Source organism: Engystomops pustulosus, chromosome 10, assembly GCF_040894005.1.
Source record: "Engystomops pustulosus chromosome 10, aEngPut4.maternal, whole genome shotgun sequence".
Taxonomy (NCBI): domain Eukaryota; kingdom Metazoa; phylum Chordata; class Amphibia; order Anura; family Leptodactylidae; genus Engystomops; species Engystomops pustulosus.
The window spans coordinates 34104233-34122916 of record NC_092420.1 but is presented as its reverse complement, the minus strand read 5'-3'; the positions used below and the strand labels follow the sequence as shown (position 1 = coordinate 34122916).

General features: G+C 41.2%; 1 protein-coding gene across 2 annotated transcripts in view; it reads left to right on the top strand.

The window, feature by feature from the left end:
* Positions 1-18684, top strand: part of CACNA1I (calcium voltage-gated channel subunit alpha1 I) — a 510641-nt gene that overhangs the window by 426834 nt on the left and 65123 nt on the right. For both annotated transcript variants that reach the window (XM_072127725.1, XM_072127724.1), the window contains exons 17-25: positions 85-483; positions 3576-3676; positions 6046-6169; positions 7166-7234; positions 7367-7551; positions 8051-8177; positions 9708-9833; positions 9937-10026; positions 11623-11815. In XM_072127725.1, the coding sequence (XP_071983826.1) occupies positions 85-483; positions 3576-3676; positions 6046-6169; positions 7166-7234; positions 7367-7551; positions 8051-8177; positions 9708-9833; positions 9937-10026; positions 11623-11815 (1414 nt within the window). The remainder of the gene's footprint in view (positions 1-84; positions 484-3575; positions 3677-6045; positions 6170-7165; positions 7235-7366; positions 7552-8050; positions 8178-9707; positions 9834-9936; positions 10027-11622; positions 11816-18684) is intronic.

The window sequence follows — 18684 nt, the reverse complement described above, 5'->3', positions numbered from 1 at the left end:
CTTATTTTCACAGCCAATTAAGTTTAAATTCTCTAAATGTTTTGCATTGACCTCGCTTGTCACCCATGTTAATGTGGTTTGCAGGCAGGAACTCGCCCACCTCACTGGAACAGGACCGGCGGATGGGGAAGCCGAAGGTCCAGCTGGAACAGCTTAGGCCGACGTCCCAGTATAAAACCCCGACCATGTACTGCTGAACACGAATCTCTACTTTCTCGAGGAGAGGACCATAGAGAGAGAATACATTCCAGAAGATCATCCAGTCTAAAAAACAGGAGGGCTATGTCACTAGACAACAAGGGCTCACCAGATATCCCAGAGCATCCAGGACTACACACAAATCACAAGGTGCCCAGCAAAATAACCTGCTCATCCGGAGAATATCATGATACGTCTGGAAAAGCTTCTCAGATCATGAAAGATGTTTTCCCCAAGATGAACAATCGTAAAGACAAGGAAGAGGAAGAAGAAGAGATTGACTATGTAAGTAAATGGATTTGGGCAGGGCAAACAATTACAATTGTACGATTCTGTTTTACACAGCACATCCATCAGGAAAGTAGAAGTTTCAGTCACAGCTGGACTTTGATACGTTTGGACCTCATAGATCACTTCCTATATAGAATGAGTATATAAGGCCAATATTGGCAAATACCTGCACACACACTGGTTTGGCCAAGGACTCTTAATTCTCATTCAATACAATATTAGCAGCAGCTAACAAAAACCTTGAAAGGCTGCAAAATAAAAAAACATCCACTAGTGGCTACACACAGATATATATAAAACATATCACTTCTTGACACAATATTGTGAAAAAAAATATTGCCCTGAAACACGACCATTTTGTAACTCTGATATCCTAAAGACATCTGTATGTAGGTCTTATTTCATTATTAATACAATGTAATTAAATACTCTGAATGTTATTATTTCCTGAAATGTCTTTCAGCCAATCAAGTACACCATAAGACTCTTAATTATCACTATTAATTATCATATGAACAAACAGGTGGAAAAAAAATGTACCAGATGGTACAAGTAACTTCTGGCAAGGCAGTGAAAAAACACTTTACAGTATAAAACTATTTGTCATTAGATGCCTTCCTTTTTTCTTTTTGTATTCGAAAATAAAATACATTTAAAACATGGATTATTCCTTAGACATTTATAGGGATTCAATCTATGGGACCAATAATATTTGTCCAGTGAGGGAATCCCCCAACCTGGCATTGGAAAAAAGTTAAAGGAAATCTATCCAGCATGACAAACCAGGGGCACTTACTCATAGATCTCGTCAGAGGGACTGTGGACCTCATTTTATAATTGTTATCCATGGCCTCCTTTCTTCTAAAATCAACTTTTAAAATTATGCTAATGAGCCAGAAGGGCTCTGAAGGTGTTACTAGAGTTCCATCGTGCTACAGCTTCACAGGTTTTTACACTGTGCAAGGAGCATGTCACCTTCTGACTGGGTGTTGAAATTTCCTTTACTGTAGAGAAATTACTTCAGGGACCCCCCCCGGATTATTAGAATAATTTTAAAAGTTACCATAGTCACAGTGCCTGTATCGATGAGTAAGTGTCCCTGGTTAATCAGGCATTATTTCCTTTATTTTTGAATGTGGAAAACGCCCAGAGTGCGGGGGCTGGGGTAAGAAAAAAAAACAAATAAAAATTCTTTGGGAGAACTTGCCTCATCCAGTGAGTGGCCTCCTCTGCACAGGGAATCAATACCGTTTTCACTAGCTGTGTTGTTCCAGGAGGCCACACATTGGATGAAGCAGGTCCTGTGACCTCCTAGGACTCCAAGTCAGGTACAATGTCAAGTATTGCTGTAATACAGGAACCAGGAGCTGGAGTGGGGGTAAGTATGCATTAATTTTTTTAATACCCCAGATCTAGAATATTCACATAACCTATGCATAGAATAGACTGTCCAAAAATAGAAAAGGTATCCACAGCTAAATGACAAATAATGCTCACACACTTTAATATGCAATAATCTTATACAAGAAAAGGAAGTGTGCTATATATGAGACAAAAAGGGCATAGATCTACACATTTTCATCTGTTATGATGTGTTATGTTTGATTTCTAACAAAATTGTTATAGTTCTCTTGAGCTCATGTGGCTTCTTATCTGAAAGGTGATACCAGGGATGAGTTCATCCTATACCAGTGGTGGCGAACCTATGGCACGGGTGCCAAAGGTGGCACTCAGAGCCATTTCTGTGGGCACTCAGGTTATCACCCCAGGACAGAGTTCATCAGACAAGAACAAATTCACCAGATCTTTCTGCAGTCCCAGGCAACTTTGGAGATGCTGCTCTAAGCGCTATTTCTAAGCGACACTTCATTGCCTGTTTGGAACTGCAGGAAAAGTGAGAAGGTGTGGACAGGGCTGTAGTATCTTTTTGAGGTCCCCCTGCTGGACCCTTCATTCTTCCTCTACAGAGAGACCCTGGAGAGAAGCTACAATGAGAGTCTGAATTGGTGTCCTTAGGGGGCCGATACGATTGAAAGATGTTGAAGAACAGGTAGCAATACGTTACTGCTTAAAATGCCATGTTGGCACTTCACGGTACATAAGTGGATTTTGGTTGTAGATTGGGCACTCGGTCTCTAAAAGGTTCGCCATCACTGTCCTATACAATATTTTCCTGTGTTGGATGCCTACCTATTGTGATCCATTTACCTGCAATTACCAGACTGTTTTATGTCTAGGGCTAGAAATGGTGGGTACCAGACCTACGGTTTCCGTTTTTTTGAGGGGGGTATTTGTATTTTTTAATTGCTTTAAAACATATATGTTTCTGTGTTTTGTCTCTTTTTTTGATAGAAATAAAGATTGTTATTTTTATGATCTTTTTGGCTCATATAAAGCACACTTCCTTTTCTTGTATGAGATATATGCATAATAGGTCTTTAGTAACACCTTAAGACCAGTTGTTCTGAGCAGTGAATGGCACAAGGACAGCTCTGGTCTCCCTATAGTGGTCAGACTAGGCTACTGCAAGTTACTCCTGTTTATGTGAAGGCATCAACTCCATTTAAAAATGAGAAAAGGTCATATAATATTGTTTTGCTTTAATATTGTCTTTTGAATGGGTATATTAAGAAAATAATATACTTAGAGTATATAATATGTAATGTTGCAGTTAACAATAAAGTTACAGAGGCAACTGGTGAATCGTGATTTCAAAGTAAAAGTATGAAGTAGAAGTATTCATCAAAGGCAGCCTAATATGATATAACATGATATATGATATAATGAGACATGATCTTGGACTTGTCATAATCAGACTGATATTACTCCTCCAAGGAATCTTTGCCAAGTTTTTACATGAGAGGGACTGATGACAGCAGAGGGGAATGGTGTTTGGGAGATTGTAGACTAAACAGTGTGACATGTACAGAGTTTACCAAAAGGAAATGACATATTGCTGAATAGTGGCAGCAGATGACAGCTCCAATTACATGTAAACTGGTGACTTGGAAAATGCTAAGTGAAAATAAAAAGGAAGGAAAGTTTAGTAGTATGCCTTCATAACGTAGTATTGCTTCTCCTTACAGAGTCTATGTTTCCGAATCAGAAAAATGATTGAAGCGTATCGGCCAGATTGGTGTGAAATACGAGAGGACTGGTCTATATTTCTTTTCTCACCTCAAAACAGGTAACACAGTGAGAATTATATGCTGTGTATTTTTTTTTAGGAAGCCAAGTTGTGTTGTGGTCAAGTCTTCTTCTTCCTTTGAATATTGTCCTTTGTGAATGGCAGGTAGAAAAGATACTTCAAAGAGGACCTTTGACTTCTCCTACCAACTCAAATTCTTTTTATTCTTAATAATCATTCTACATTCTAAATCTGGCACAGATAGAATTTTTCTCTAGCCCCCACTATCCTGAGGAATGAATTCTGTTTATTCAGGTAGCCAGTGAACTAGATTGTCTGCTCCAGATTGGGACTACCCATTTAACATTATATAGCCTAACTAGCATATTGGTGTTGAAATCATTGGCACTGTTTGTTACGAAATTGTAACAGCAGTAGAAATAATTCCAAATTCACCAGAATGAAGGAAGTGAAGGATGGAATGAGTTTCTGGAAGAGTGTATAGGTGAATGACTGAATAGGTGGTTAATATCTAAGTAATGGGGCCACCACTACAAGGACTGCAACACTTAATATACTGAATATCCAGTCCCTTGTTGTTTGCATTGGCATTGAAGAGGAGTTGTGAATAATGGGATAAAGTAAAATGGAGTGGTGGTGCAGCAGTTGTAGCCAGGATCTTTAGTTCAATAAAGTTTGAAGAGAATCACAGGTAGCCGCCTCTATCACATAAGTAAATACCAATGTCAATTAAGAATTGCAGGGCCCAAGAACTAGAAGTTTTGTGAAGCCACTGAGGATGAGAATGTTACTGGTTTATGTGACTGTAGAAGATAGCCAAGTGCTTTACTTTGTTATCTCCACAAGTGTCTTTGACTTTCTACCAGCAAGGCTGTTACTCCAGTTAAACTTCTTCTGACACTTGTACATTTTTAATAAAACAAAATAATTACTTGCTGCAAATAATGCTGAATGTACACAAGAAATACAATATTTCTATATATTGTAAAATTAAAGAGGTTGGCCACATAACCTCATAATAATAATAATTCCTTTATTTATATAGCGCACACAGGTTACGCAGCGCTACACTGAGCTTGCCAAATCGGTCCCTGTACCCGATGGTGCTCACAATCTAATCAACCTACCAGTATGTTTTAGAGTGTGGGAGGAAACCGGAGAACCCGTCGAAAACCCACGCAGACACTGAGAGAACATACAAACTCTTTGCAGATGTTGACCCTGGGACTTGAACCCAGGTCTCCAGCGCTGCAAGGCTGTAATACTAACCACTAAGCCACTGTGCTGCCTCATGCTTTTTGCAATGTGTGTGTAAGTGTGGGGGGCAGGATATTAGGTAGTTTACCAATATACATCTATTAAAATTTCTACTTTGCTTCCTTGATATGTAAAGTGAAGCCACAAATGTATCTATAATTGTCCATGACCAATTGCCCGGCCAGGACATTGATATCCATGAATACTAACATAAGGTCCTCCAAGAGCAATTGCTCTTGTCCACAACTCACATGACCCTCCATCTCTGGCCATTTCTTGGACAGGAATGTCTGGCTGGTGATGTAAAATACATGAGATTACACTTTACATATCAAGAAAGTGGTGCATAACTATTAATAGATGAATATTGGTAAAATACCTCATATCCCCCCCCCCCCTCCTCACACACACTACAAAAATCATGAAATTATTACTGGGGAATCTATAAGATTTCGGAACCAAATTGGCATAATATTCAAAACTATAACTTTCTGATCTTTTGCAATTTTACAGAAAAGAGATCATTGCAGTAACTTTTGTCTTGAGATTAGAATTTCTGGACTCCTATGGTTATAGATACATATAGATGCATTACAGCCCTGGAAAACGTGGCGAGGCTCTGTCTGATTGAACTAAGTAGCTGTTTTCTTTCATCCGTTTGATAAAAACCTCATGGAACATGATGCTCCACTCCTTCTAGTTCACTAACTACCATGAAACTATAAGATGAGGTTCACGCACCGCAGAAATAACTGTGCTCAGAGTTAAAGCGAGAAATTTACAAGCATGAGAGGTTTTCCAGGACCTTGGACAGCAGCTGCAAGGATGTTGTGGCACCAAAATCACTGTATATTACAATGTGATCATTCATTATACCACTCGCAAGCCAAAATATGCAATTTAACTTCCTGGCACCAAGTTTTAATTACTGGAGTATTGCACGACATAAGCTTGAATATAATCCAACAACCACTGAATCCTCAATCTGGTCAGACAGACAGGAATAATGCAAGCGCTTATCTGTCGTATTGAGGCCACAATGGTTATTATTTTATATGCAGAGTTAACACAAAGGCCGGTGTCGTGGGGTAGCATTTCCAGGCAACTTCTCTGGATTGAACTGTGATTGCCTCTGTCTACGTTCTATGCAGGTTTCGCATCATGTGTCAGACAATAATTGCACACAAGCTTTTCGACTATGTGGTCCTCGCATTTATTTTCCTCAACTGCATCACTATTGCTCTGGAGAGGCCTCAGATTGAGCACAAGAGTACGGTGAGAATCATCTTTATTATTCTGGAAGCTGCATCCTGCCTCTTATTGCGGTGACTGTAGTAATATAACTTGATTAAGTCAGTAAGCCGTGACAGGGATTGGAAGGTTAACCCTTTTGGAACATGCTGTTAAGAATCCTTACGGATATCTTTACTGCCATACTTTATATGTGAACATCTTTTACAAGACCAGTTTTCTTTTTCTTACCCTCTTGATATAATCATTCTAGAACATTTGTTTTATAACTCTTCTGTCATTCTGTTGTTTTTAATCGTACAAATAGTAGTTATTTGAGGAATTTGGGGGGGGGGGGTGATTGTCTGTCAATGGTGTTGCTGCCCAAGGGTATGGGTGCCAAAAATTATTCTAACATCTCTTTGTGTTTCTATAGTCATCTGGACACAACACGATAAGGCCTCTGGAGTAGCAGGATATCTAGCCCCAACAGAACTGATACAATGGGGTCATTTATCTTTAGCCGGGACATTTGTGTGTGTCTTTATATATTTTTCCCGACTTTTGGAACTTGTTTGATTTATCGCAGAGGTTGATATATGAGGCAGCCGTGTCTATAGGGTTTTTGTGACTTTTTATTAAAACGTTGCACAAAAATCACACAAAAGTCTCAAACTTTTCTTCAACTTCTTTTAAAGTTTTTTCTACACCTCATCTGGAGTAAAGTCTATTTGCAACTTTTTGACCTTGATTTGTGCCAAAATTGCGACTTTACCCATGCGTTCACATTTTGATTTTAAAAATATATCAGGCGCAACACTGAAAAAATCTTGCGCAGCTGACATTGGAAAAGGCACAAATTCAGGCGCAAATCAAATATGTTTAAAAAATTACAAGAATAAAAGAAAATTAGGAGAAAATAAAAAGATAAATGACCCCAATGACTTTCCCAAATATAGTCCAACAATATATAGTTTGGAAAACCCCTTTATATCTTCACGTCTTCCACTATTGCTAATGACATTTCCTTATTGTTTGCAGGAGAGGCTTTTTCTCAGTATATCAAACTACATATTTACCGCAATCTTTGTAGCTGAGATGACATTAAAGGTACGTCTGTGTATTCAAATCAGAGCCAGTCAAGTATTTATTCATATTTGTCCTCTCCTTATGGAAATGAAGTTCTTCTTATCTTTCTGTTCCAGTATAATTTATTGCTCTGACTTTCATTGTTTTCTTCAGGTGGTTTCCCTGGGACTTTATTTTGGGGACCAGGCGTATCTCCGCAGTAGCTGGAATATTTTGGATGGGTTTCTCGTCTTTGTGTCATTAATCGACATTGTGGTCTCTGTGGCGTCTGCTGGTGGAGCAAAAATTCTTGGAGTTCTGAGGGTTCTACGCCTGTTAAGGACATTACGACCTCTAAGGTTAATAGATATCACCAACCATTCTCCACTTTCTAGCGCGCATCTTTGTTTTGGTGGCTGATATATTTAGGGCTTCTAGGAAATTATGCAACCACAAATTTAAAGGGAATGGAAAGGAAATTGTATTAAGATTCAACTCTGGGAAGTGTTGAATAGGGTGGGGGCCTCTGTATAAATGAATCACAATATAGACAAAAGTACATGTTATCTGAACTACAAGTGGCTTGAAATCTTTAAAGGGCCCCCTTGTAATGGACCTCTTGTACAGTATGAGGAGATGAGGTTTGAATCAAGCATGTGTTGTTTTCAAGCAGCACGAATCTCCTGACGGGTTCCCTTTACCAATGGCTCAGAAGCTCAAACAGTTGGAAACCTCTGTTGTATATCCAGTATATACATATAGACTAGAATATGTAGAATTGTATATGATTATTATTGCTGTTACTAATATAAGGATGAATATAACTGTACTCCCTGTTTCTTGTATTCTGTTATGTAGGGTAATCAGTCGAGCTCCAGGGCTGAAACTGGTAGTCGAAACGCTGATATCTTCTCTAAAACCCATCGGAAATATTGTCCTCATCTGTTGTGCCTTCTTCATTATCTTTGGGATCCTTGGGGTACAGGTACATTCCCCTGACATTTCTATGAGCATTAATCTATTAATGCACAATAGAAGTTGTGTGAATTTACAAAATGTGTTTTGAGATCACTCCATAGTGGGTAAAAGGCTAATAATTTGGGAAATGTTTAAAAAGGGTAATAAAAAAATCTGCAGGGCTTTTTTACTATGAGAACTGTCGATCTGTGGAATAGCCTGCCTCAGGCGCTGGTCACAGCAGGGACAGCAGAGAGCTTCAAGAAGGGTCTAGATGCCTTTTTACTCCTAAATAATATTGATTGTTATGCTATATAGGATTGTTTCCCCTAAATCCCTTCCTCATCTAATCCCCACCCTTCCTTGGTTGAACTTGATGGACAAGTGTCTTTTTTCAACCGTATAAACTATGCATCAGGAAATGGGGATAGTCTTAAAGGACATCTATCAGCAGATCAAGGATTGTAAACCAATCACACTGACATGCTGGTGTGTGCCCCCTCTAGCAAGATCTGCTCTTCTATTAGCTTCTTGTGCTCTAATTTTTACAAAAAAAAAAGGCTCTTGAAATATGTAAATGAGCCTGAGGGGCTCCAGACTCCATAGGAGTTAATGGAGTCTGGAACCCCTTAGGCTCATTTGCATCATTTTTAAAGCCATTTTTTCTTAAAAACAAGGGCATAAAACACTAAAAGAACAGTAGATCCAGCTAGAGGGTGCACACACCAGCATGTCTGAATGTTTTGTTTCCAATCCTTAATAATAATAATAATAATCTTTATTTATATAGTGCCATTAAATTCAGTAGCGGTTTACAAATCATAGGGGACATATACTAATATAAAATTACATTACAGAGTACAAACAGTCATATGGAACAATAGGAGTGAGGGCCCAAGAGCTTACATTCTATGAGGATGAAGGGGTTGACACAAGAGGTAAAAGAGATTGTACAATGGTCCAGTCATTCTTTATCTGGTGATAGATGTCCTTTATATGTAGGCATTATTTTCCACTTGATTCTGCAGCAAAAAATACATCCCCATTCATTGATGGGAATTTTTCTGGGAGAATTTGGTCAAGTCTTTTTATTTTTTCCATAATCTGCTTTTTGCATTTTGTGAGAGAACATCAGCAAACCTAAAAGTGGCCTCACAGTGAAATCAATAGGAGGTGTAGCCCAAATTAATTTTGACAAATTTTCTGTGATGTGTGAACATACCCTTTTGAGATTTCCAGTTTATATACAATGATGAGAAAAGGTCATACACTGCCAATATTTACTGTATAAGCTTCAAGGTCCCTTTATTTGTGTGTTATAGAATGAGCATAACTTAATGAGACACTTTTTTTATAAAATTATTTTTTTGGGAGAGGGCTTACATTCAATGTTCTGTTCTAAATCCACACTTTCCCCAATGAATTGCAGTTTAGTTATAAGAAGTTGACTTCAAAACCAAAGGTCTCCTTCTTGACAGCATGCATTTCTGAAATGTATTGTATTCCTGTATTCCTTCTTATAATAGTATATCAACTTATTTCCTCTTGTTCTCTTTAGCTTTTTAAGGGTAAATTTTTCTACTGCCTTGGTATAGATGTTCGAAATGTTACCAACAAGTCAGACTGTGAAGCTGCCAATTATAAATGGGTGCATCACAAGTACAACTTTGATAATCTGGGACAGGTAAAAACTGAATCAATATGGAGACAACAACAAGCCCTTTAATGTTACTTGAATATTGTCTACAGGAGTCTATCCATAATTTAACTGTCTTGTTTCATTTTAGGCCTTAATGTCACTCTTTGTTTTGGCCTCAAAAGACGGATGGGTCAATATCATGTATAATGGACTCGATGCAGTCGCTGTGGACCAACAGGTATATGATCTTAACAATGTCAGCAATGCAATTCTTAAATTCACTCATGTCCAGAAATGCAGTAGTAGTCATTACTGATTGCCAGAAGCCAACTGCAAGCTCAGAGGTATTTTAAGATGGAGGAAGTGAATGAATGTTGGATGTGTTGTGTCTTAGCTTTCTTCAGATGACATGAATGTTTTGCAATGACCAGCTTGGAAAAATCACATGTTTGTTACTCTGTCAGGCATTGTGAGTAATGTAAAGGTTTCTTTTATGAAAGCCAACACAATCCAAAAATGAGGTCAGTGTAGAATGTATTTCTCAACTAGAGAAAAATCAATTAAAGTTAAAGTTTAAAGATTTTTTTCTGCCTGTCAAAGAGACACAGGATTGAGTAAAACTGGGGCTCATGTCATGTCCGAGTTCCAGGATTGAAGCCTGGATCTGTTAATGCTGGCCATTTCCATTGACCAAAGAAAATTAGACCATATCAACCAGAGGTATTTGGCCCTGGTCTGTGGTACGTGGTCCTCGTCCATCTATTCGGGGGACATAGCACTGTTTCTTGTCCCCAGCTCCAACTTTTTGTTTTTAGCATCGAACAAATATCCAGAAGTCACCAAAATCCAGATGTTTGGGGAATTTTCAACAAATGTAATTGCTTGTAGATTGATCTGAGTCAATAATCATAATGTACAAAAACTGGATAGTGATACCAAGCATGCAATTTGTGCTCAATCATAAGTAAAATAATACTAACTTAGTTATTTGTAAAAGGTTTAAAGATTCCCTAATGTAAAATATATTAAGCATTATCTTTAGTAGTGTTGAGCTGACCAAAAAATGTAAAGTTTGTGTTTGTACCAAACTTTACAGGTTGGTGTTCCCCACACTAGACCCCTAACCTCATCAGAGGTTTGGGTCTGGGACCGTCTCAATCCACCCTCCCCCCTGCTGGTAATACAAGCTGCACTTAAATTGCTGCAGCCATGCGTGCTGGCACTAGCAGGGTGCTGCCATTTTGGGGAATATCATTGCACCCTGATGACACCCGCTCATCACTAATCTTTAGTGCATGAAGAAGTTAAATTTAGGTCTCATTCACACAACCGTCTGGGGGATGTACGTGCAGACCCAAATTTGTGGCTGCATATACGCCCCCGTGCGGCGCTGTTTTCTTTGGAGAGGGAAGGAGTGAGCAGTGCTCACCCCTCCTCCTCTTCAGTACGCCGCCATATGCCCATCCAGGTACATTTTATCTGCCTTTGCAACAGCTGCTTGACATTGAGTGTTGCTTATGATAAATGCAGATCTTTCTGTAATATTTCACAAACTGTATTATAGATACCCTGCATAGTCACTTGGCTTACTGTTTTGTTCACAAGGCCATTTTTATCCAAAAAATTAAAAAGAACTGAAACTTATTGAGAAACATTTGGTATTAGCTTTTTTCAAACATATGCTATTTACAGCTACTTTTTGATGCAGAATGCACAGTTTTCCTATAGAAGTTTATTCACAAAACACTTATAGCTTCTGTTTAACACAAGTAAACTGAAAAATAGGAAATGGCTGGGAATAATCTTTGACGGTTTCTTTTTCTTTTTTTTCTAGCCCGTCACCAACAACAACCCCTGGATGTTACTCTATTTTATCTCCTTTCTGCTCATAGTTAGTTTCTTTGTACTAAACATGTTTGTGGGTGTAGTAGTAGAAAACTTCCACAAGTGCCGGCAGCATCAAGAAGCAGAAGAGGCTCGAAGGCGAGAGGAGAAGCGATTGAGACGACTGGAAAAAAAACGAAGGAGTAAGAAAAAGCCTAAGTGTTTGGTCGGTTCGTAGGCACTATAACTTCTTCCTATCTTCTTCCTCCTTCCTTCAGTGCCACTATTAGTGTTCATGATCCACCATGCACATTTAACTTTCAGTTTGTAGACCCTGTTAACTTGAACAAAGGAAGAAACTAAATCTAGAATGGCCATGTGGCCTGGTGGGTTCACAAAAGGGCAACATCCCTTGTTGAAACTATGGGTACTTTGTACTGTATAATTTCAAGATACTAACATTACATGGGCTATGTTCATGTTTTTAATTGATTTATCAAGCCATGGGTAGTCCCAGGGTAGTTGTGATATATGGACCCACCTTAGTTTACTCATATACTATATCAATGTGATGGCATATTAAAAAATATTGCCTTCCAAATCAATTAAAATAAATGTCTGTCCATACATTGTGCTCAGTGCTGCAGTTCTGCTTCCTTGAAATTATTGGGATTAAGATGTGACACAACATGTGGACAGGTGTGACTTTCAGTAAAGTTCTTCTTTCTAGTCACCTCTTTATTGCAAGAGGTTTTGATGAGTAACACATCCCTGCATGCTCTATGAGCCTTTAACAGACCTCATATTTGGCCAAATAACACCATCAACAACATTTGTGACCAAAGCAGATTAGCGCAAAATCTTATCCCTGTTCTTTAGTGCTTTGCTGTGTGATAATTGGCCATAAAACTTATACTATTGCAGTCAAAGTTGCCATGAAGCCCGGTATACAGAATATACACAATTGTGCAGAATTACAAGGGGGAGTGAAGAAAGATAGACAAGGGAAGAAGAAGGTGGCTTGTAATCATATGCAAAAACAATGCAATAATTTGCATATTTTCTGTTGTATTTTACCCACCCTTTACCCTTAACCACTTCCTTTCTGGAGGAATTTGCAACCAGCTGCAAACTTTCTCTGGCAGTGAATGGGGTTAACTATCCAAGTTCATTGTCATGTTCATGTGTTTTTTGTATTCATCCACAACTCAGTGTTTTATTCCGTTGATGTATTTTTGCATTTCCAAAAGCTTTCCTGTTGTTCTGAGCCAGAAGTTGAAAGACACTTTTTAGCCCCTCAGGGTCTCAAGGTGACTTTCCTCACCAGTAAAAAAAAGAAGTGAATTTTACAGACATTGACTGGAACATTTGAGCTCATCCTGATCATTCCTATCATTTTTTTTTACTAAGGTTGCCTCAGGCTCTGACACATTTTGGGTCAATTTCAGACTATATCACTTGCATTTTAACTTACAATTTTGCTTTCAAATTTGCTTTGCAATATATAAATTACATTATTTATAAAACAATGCAAAAATAGATATTCTAGATTATGGGTCATGTAAACTTTACCAAATGAGAAAAGCTATGAACAGAGATGAATCTTTCTGAAAGTTGGTTTCAAAAAGTCCTATATTATGCCACAAAGCTGACTTTCACCATAATATCCAATATATGGCATAGACCATTATTTGGTCCATTCTGGTTTCTTCCATGGTGTCTTTTTTCAGACAAAATTGCACATCCTATTCGTCTATTTTATCTGCTAGTTTTTAAGAAATTTCTAATCAAGGCTCTGAAAGTGGACCTGTCTACACTCCCTGCTTGTCTGTTTAGTAAATGCTTCTATTTCACATGAATTCACAGTTTCTGGATCTCTTTACCTCTACTCTATTTTGAGCTGTTCCTTTGTTATTCCTCCTACAGAATGAACGCTAAATTGCCAAGCGGTTGTTTCCAGATGGGTGGAGTGGGTGTTTCCAGATGGGTGGAGCAGGTGTTTCCAGATGGGTGGAGCGGGTGTTTCCAGATGGGTGGAGCGGGTATCTCCAGATGGGTGGAGGGGGGGTTTCCAGATGGGTGGAGTGAGTGTCTAATTATCAGTGACTTTACCAGACTGTATAGGAAAGCGACCAGAACACCCGGTTGGCAATTTACTTGGCCAGTTAAGGGTAGAATAATAGGGGAATTTCATAACAATCCAGATTTCTTACTTCTTATAGAAAAAATTTTTTATTTAGTTTAGCGCTTGGAGCTTTAGGGCTCTTTCACATTCAATGATTTCCACGGATGCCTCATTTCTATGGGTGTTTTCACATTGGCTTATTATTTCACTGATCCGTTGTCCATGGAAAAAAATTATAAAACCTGTCCTATTTTTTTCATGGATGCGGATCACGGAAGGCAATAGAAGTCTATGGGTCCACAAAAAAAAACCATGAAACGTCTGTTTTTTTTTCACTGAAGAGACTGAAAAACCAGGTGTGATGTTTTCAAAGCAATGTTACATGCAACGGAAGCTGAGCACACACGTCAATGTATTTGACGTCAAAGTATTTTCCCTATGCTTGGGTAATTTTAAGGAATATGAGGATATAGTTATGCTAGCATAGATGTAATAGATGTATAAGTAAAGTTAGTAACTTCATTTATTCTTTTAAGGTAGTAAAAATTAAGAATATTGATGTTAATGTTACTTTTTAAATTTTATTTAAAAAAAAAAAGATTTACCTGTCTTTACTGCTAATTGTTGTCATATAAAGCTACATCCAAATTTACATTATTTTTATCTGTGTGCTATCCATTTTCTTTTGAGCATGGCATACTGACCCATTAATTTCAATGTTCATGCACATGATCAGTGAGGAGATTGTATAAAACCAAGATTAGATCCTATTCCTGCCTATGTTTGCAGCTCAAGCCTTCCCACTGAAGTCAATGGGAACTTGAGAAATACTGACGCCACACAGATATGATAAGCAGGTGTCATCTGCATGTGGTTCATATTTGAGGATCACTTGTTATGTAACACAGTCAAGTGACTCTTCAAGAGTCATTTACCAACTTTTTTTTGTGGTTCCACACATGGACTGTTGCATACATGACATCACGACTGCAAAAACTGACTTGGGAACTGTTGTTTGCATCATTAAACAGCAAATGTTCATGTACATTTAGCCTGATAGTAATAATTTTATACTGTTTTATTTTAGGTTTATAAATAGAGATGAGCGAACATGCTCATCCGAGCTTGATGCTCGGTCGAGCATTAGGGTACTCGAAACTGCTCGTTGCTCGGACGAATACTTCGCCCGCTCGAGAAAATGGCAGCTCCCGCCGTTTTGCTTTTTGGCGGCCAGAAACAGAGCCAATCACAAGCCAGGAGACTCTGCACTCCACCCAGCATGACGTGGTACCCTTACACGTCGATAGCAGTGGTTGGCTGGCCAGATCAGGTGACCCTGGGATAGACTAGCCGCTGCCCGCGCTGCTCGGATCATTCTGTGTCTGGATGCCGCTAGGGAGAGAGCTGCTGCTGGTCAGGGAAAGCGTTAGGGTGTTCTATTAGCTTACTGTTAGGCAGGAGTGATTCTCAAAGAACCCAACAGCCCTTCTTAGGGCTACAATAACGTTCTACTTTTTTTATTTTAATTTGCATCTAGTACCATTTTGTGAGGAATTAGCAGGGGGACTTGCTACCGTTGTGTTTAGCTCTTAGTGGCACACATATCCATAGCAAAGACCGAAGTGGGAAAATTTAGTAGGGGTTGGATTTCAATTAGGCACTAACTCAGTGTCATCTCATCTGACAGTAGTGTGCTTTGATACTTGGCTAGAAAATAGCCATAGGAGAATACAAAGAGCTTACTTACGCATACAGTAGCGTTCTATATATTTGATTTCTGGTTGATCTGCTGGTGGCTGTACTTTCTGCAGTGCATGTACTAGCCAATTCTGAGCAATTTGTAGTGAGACTTGCGACCGCTGTGTTCTGCGCTTAGTGACGCACATATCCATAGCAAAGACCGAAGTGGGAAAATTTAGTAGGGGTTGGATTTCAATTAGGCACTAACTCAGTGTCATCTCATCTGACAGTAGTGTGCTTTGATACTTGGCTAGAAAATAGCCATAGGAGAATACAAAGAGCTTACTTACGCATACAGTAGCGTTCTATATATTTGATTTCTGGTTGATCTGCTGGTGGCTGTACTTTCTGCAGTGCATGTACTAGCCAATTCTGAGCAATTTGTAGTGAGACTTGCGACCGCTGTGTTCTGCGCTTAGTGACGCACATATCCATAGCAAAGACCGAAGTGGGAAAATTTAGTAGGGGTTGGATTTCAATTAGGCACTAACTCAGTGTCATCTCATCTGGCATAGTAGTGTGCTTTGATACTTGGCTAGAAAATAGCCATAGCAATAGGATAGCATTGTTTGGTTTTAAAAACTCAAAAAAAAACAAAAAACACAAAAAAAAAAAAAACACACAAAAAAAAACAAAAAAAAGTAAAAAAAAAAATAAAGTTATAACTCTCATTTTAAAAATGTTTAACCCGAGGGCTAGGGGTAGAGGACGAGGGCGGGGACGTGGGCGTCCAACTACTGCAGGGGTCAGAGGCCGTGGTCCTGGGCGGGGTGAGACACCACCTGCTGATGAGGGAGCAGGGGAACGCCGCAGAGCTACACTCCCTAGGTTCATGTCTGAAGTTACTGGGACTCGTGGTAGAGCACTGTTGAGGCCAGAACAGTGCGAACAGGTGATGTCGTGGATTGCTGACAATGCTTCGAGCAATTTGTCCACCACCAGTCAGTCTTCCACGCAGTCCACCCATGTCACCGAAATCGCCACTCCTCCAGCTCCTGCACCTCAGCCTCCTCCCCCCCAGTCTGCCCCCTCCCAGGAAAATTTGGCATTTGAACCGGCATACTCTGAGGAACTGTTTTCTGGACCCTTCCCACAGTCACAAACCACTTGTCCGGTTGCTGCTGAGCAATTTTCCGATGCCCAGGTTTTCCAACAGTCACAGTCTGTGGGTGATGATGACCTTCTTGACGTAGTGGAAGTGTGTAAAGAGGTGTCCGACGATGAGGAGACACGGTTGTCAGACAGTGGGGAAGTTGTTGTCAGGGCAGGAAGTCCGAGGGGGGAGCAGACTGAGGGATAGGAGGATGATGAGGTGACAGACCCAAGCTGGGTTGAGAGGCCGGGTGAACACAGTGCTTCTGAGACGGAGGAGAGTCCTCGACCAGAACAGGTTGGAAGAGGCAGTGGTGGGGCCAGACGGAGAGGCAGGGCCAGAGCTGGTGCATCAGCGCCAAATGTGTCAACTAGTGAAGCTCCCGTGGCGAGGGCTCCTGCGGCGAGGGCTAGATCTTCAGAAGTCTGGAGGTTCTTTAAGGAAACACCGGATGACCGACGGACTGTGGTGTGCAACATTTGCCAAACCAGGCTCAGCAGGGGTTCCACCACTACTAGCTTAACTACCACCAGTATGCGCAGGCATATGAATGCTAAACACCCCACTCAGTGGCAACAAGCCCGTTCACCTCCGGCCGTGCACACCACTGCTCCTTCCCCTGTGTCAGCTGCTAGTCAGCCCCCTGCCCAGGACCCTGCCACAAAAACCCCATCGTCGCCTCCACGATCCTCCACAGCATCCACCAGCGTTCAGCTCTCCATACCCCAGACGCTGGAGCGGAAACGCAAATATAGTGCAACCCACCCGCACGCCCAAGCCCTTAATGTGCACATCTCCAGATTGCTTAGCCTGGAGATGCTGCCCTATAGGCTAGTAGAGACCGAGGCCTTTCGCAACCTCATGGCGGCGGCCGCCCCTCGGTATTCGGTCCCCAGCCGCCACTACTTTTCCCGATGTGCCGTCCCAGCCCTGCACCAGCACGTGTCAGACAACATCATCCGTGCCCTGACCAACGCCGTTTCTGACAAGGTCCACCTGACCACGGACACGTGGACGAGTGCTGCCGGGCAGGGCCACTATATATCGCTGACGGCACATTGGGTTAACTTGGTGGAGGCTGGGACCGAGCCTGACACTGGGGCTGCTCATATACTGCCGACGCCGAGGATTGCGGGGCCTACCTCGGTCCAGGTGTTTCAGGCCTACTATGCCTCCTCCTCCTCCCACCCCTCCTCCACCTCCTCCTCCGAACTACCATCCGTGGGCACGGCGCCATCAGTCGGTAGCTCTAGGCACAGCAGCAGTGCCGTCGCTAAGCGACAGCAGGCGGTGCTCAAACTGCTGAGCCTAGGCGACAAAAGGCACACCGCCCAAGAGCTATTACAGGGCATCACGGCGCAGACTGATCTGTGGCTGGCACCGCTGAACCTCAAGCCGGGAATGGTTGTGTGTGACAACGGCCGTAACCTGGTGGCGGCTCTGCAACTCGGCAGACTGACACATGTGCCATGCCTGGCCCATGTGTTAAATCTGATAGTTCAGCGTTTCCTCAAGACATACCCCAATCTGTCTGATTTGCTCACGAAGGTGCGCCGCATCTGTGCGCATTTCAGGAAGTCCAGCCCAGATGCTGCCACTCTCAGGGCAGCGCAGCGCCGCCTCCAACTGCCCGCTCACCGACTGTTGTGCGACGTGCCCACGAGGTGGAATTCAACACTGACCATGTTATCCAGAGTTTACCAGCAGCGCAGAGCGATTGTAGACTGCCAGATGTCAACTTCCACCAGAACTGGTAGTCAGGTCAGTCAGCTTCCTCAAGTCTACAATGAGGAGTGGACGTGGATGTCTGATATCTGTCAGGTGCTGAGTAACTTTGAGGAGTCAACACAGATGGTCAGTGGCGATGCCGCCATCATCAGCCTCACCATCCCGCTGCTTGGCCTGTTGAAAAACTCTCTGGTCAGCATGAAGTCGGAAGCTTTGCGCTCGTCACAAGAGACAGGGGAAGAATATTCCCTTGTTGATAGCCAAAGCACCCTCAGGTCTGTTTCTCAGCGCATATCGGAGGAGGTGGAGGTGGAGGAGGATGAGGAGGAAGAGGAGGAGAATGTTGGTGAGACACAAGAGGGGACCATTGTTGAGTCCTTTACTGT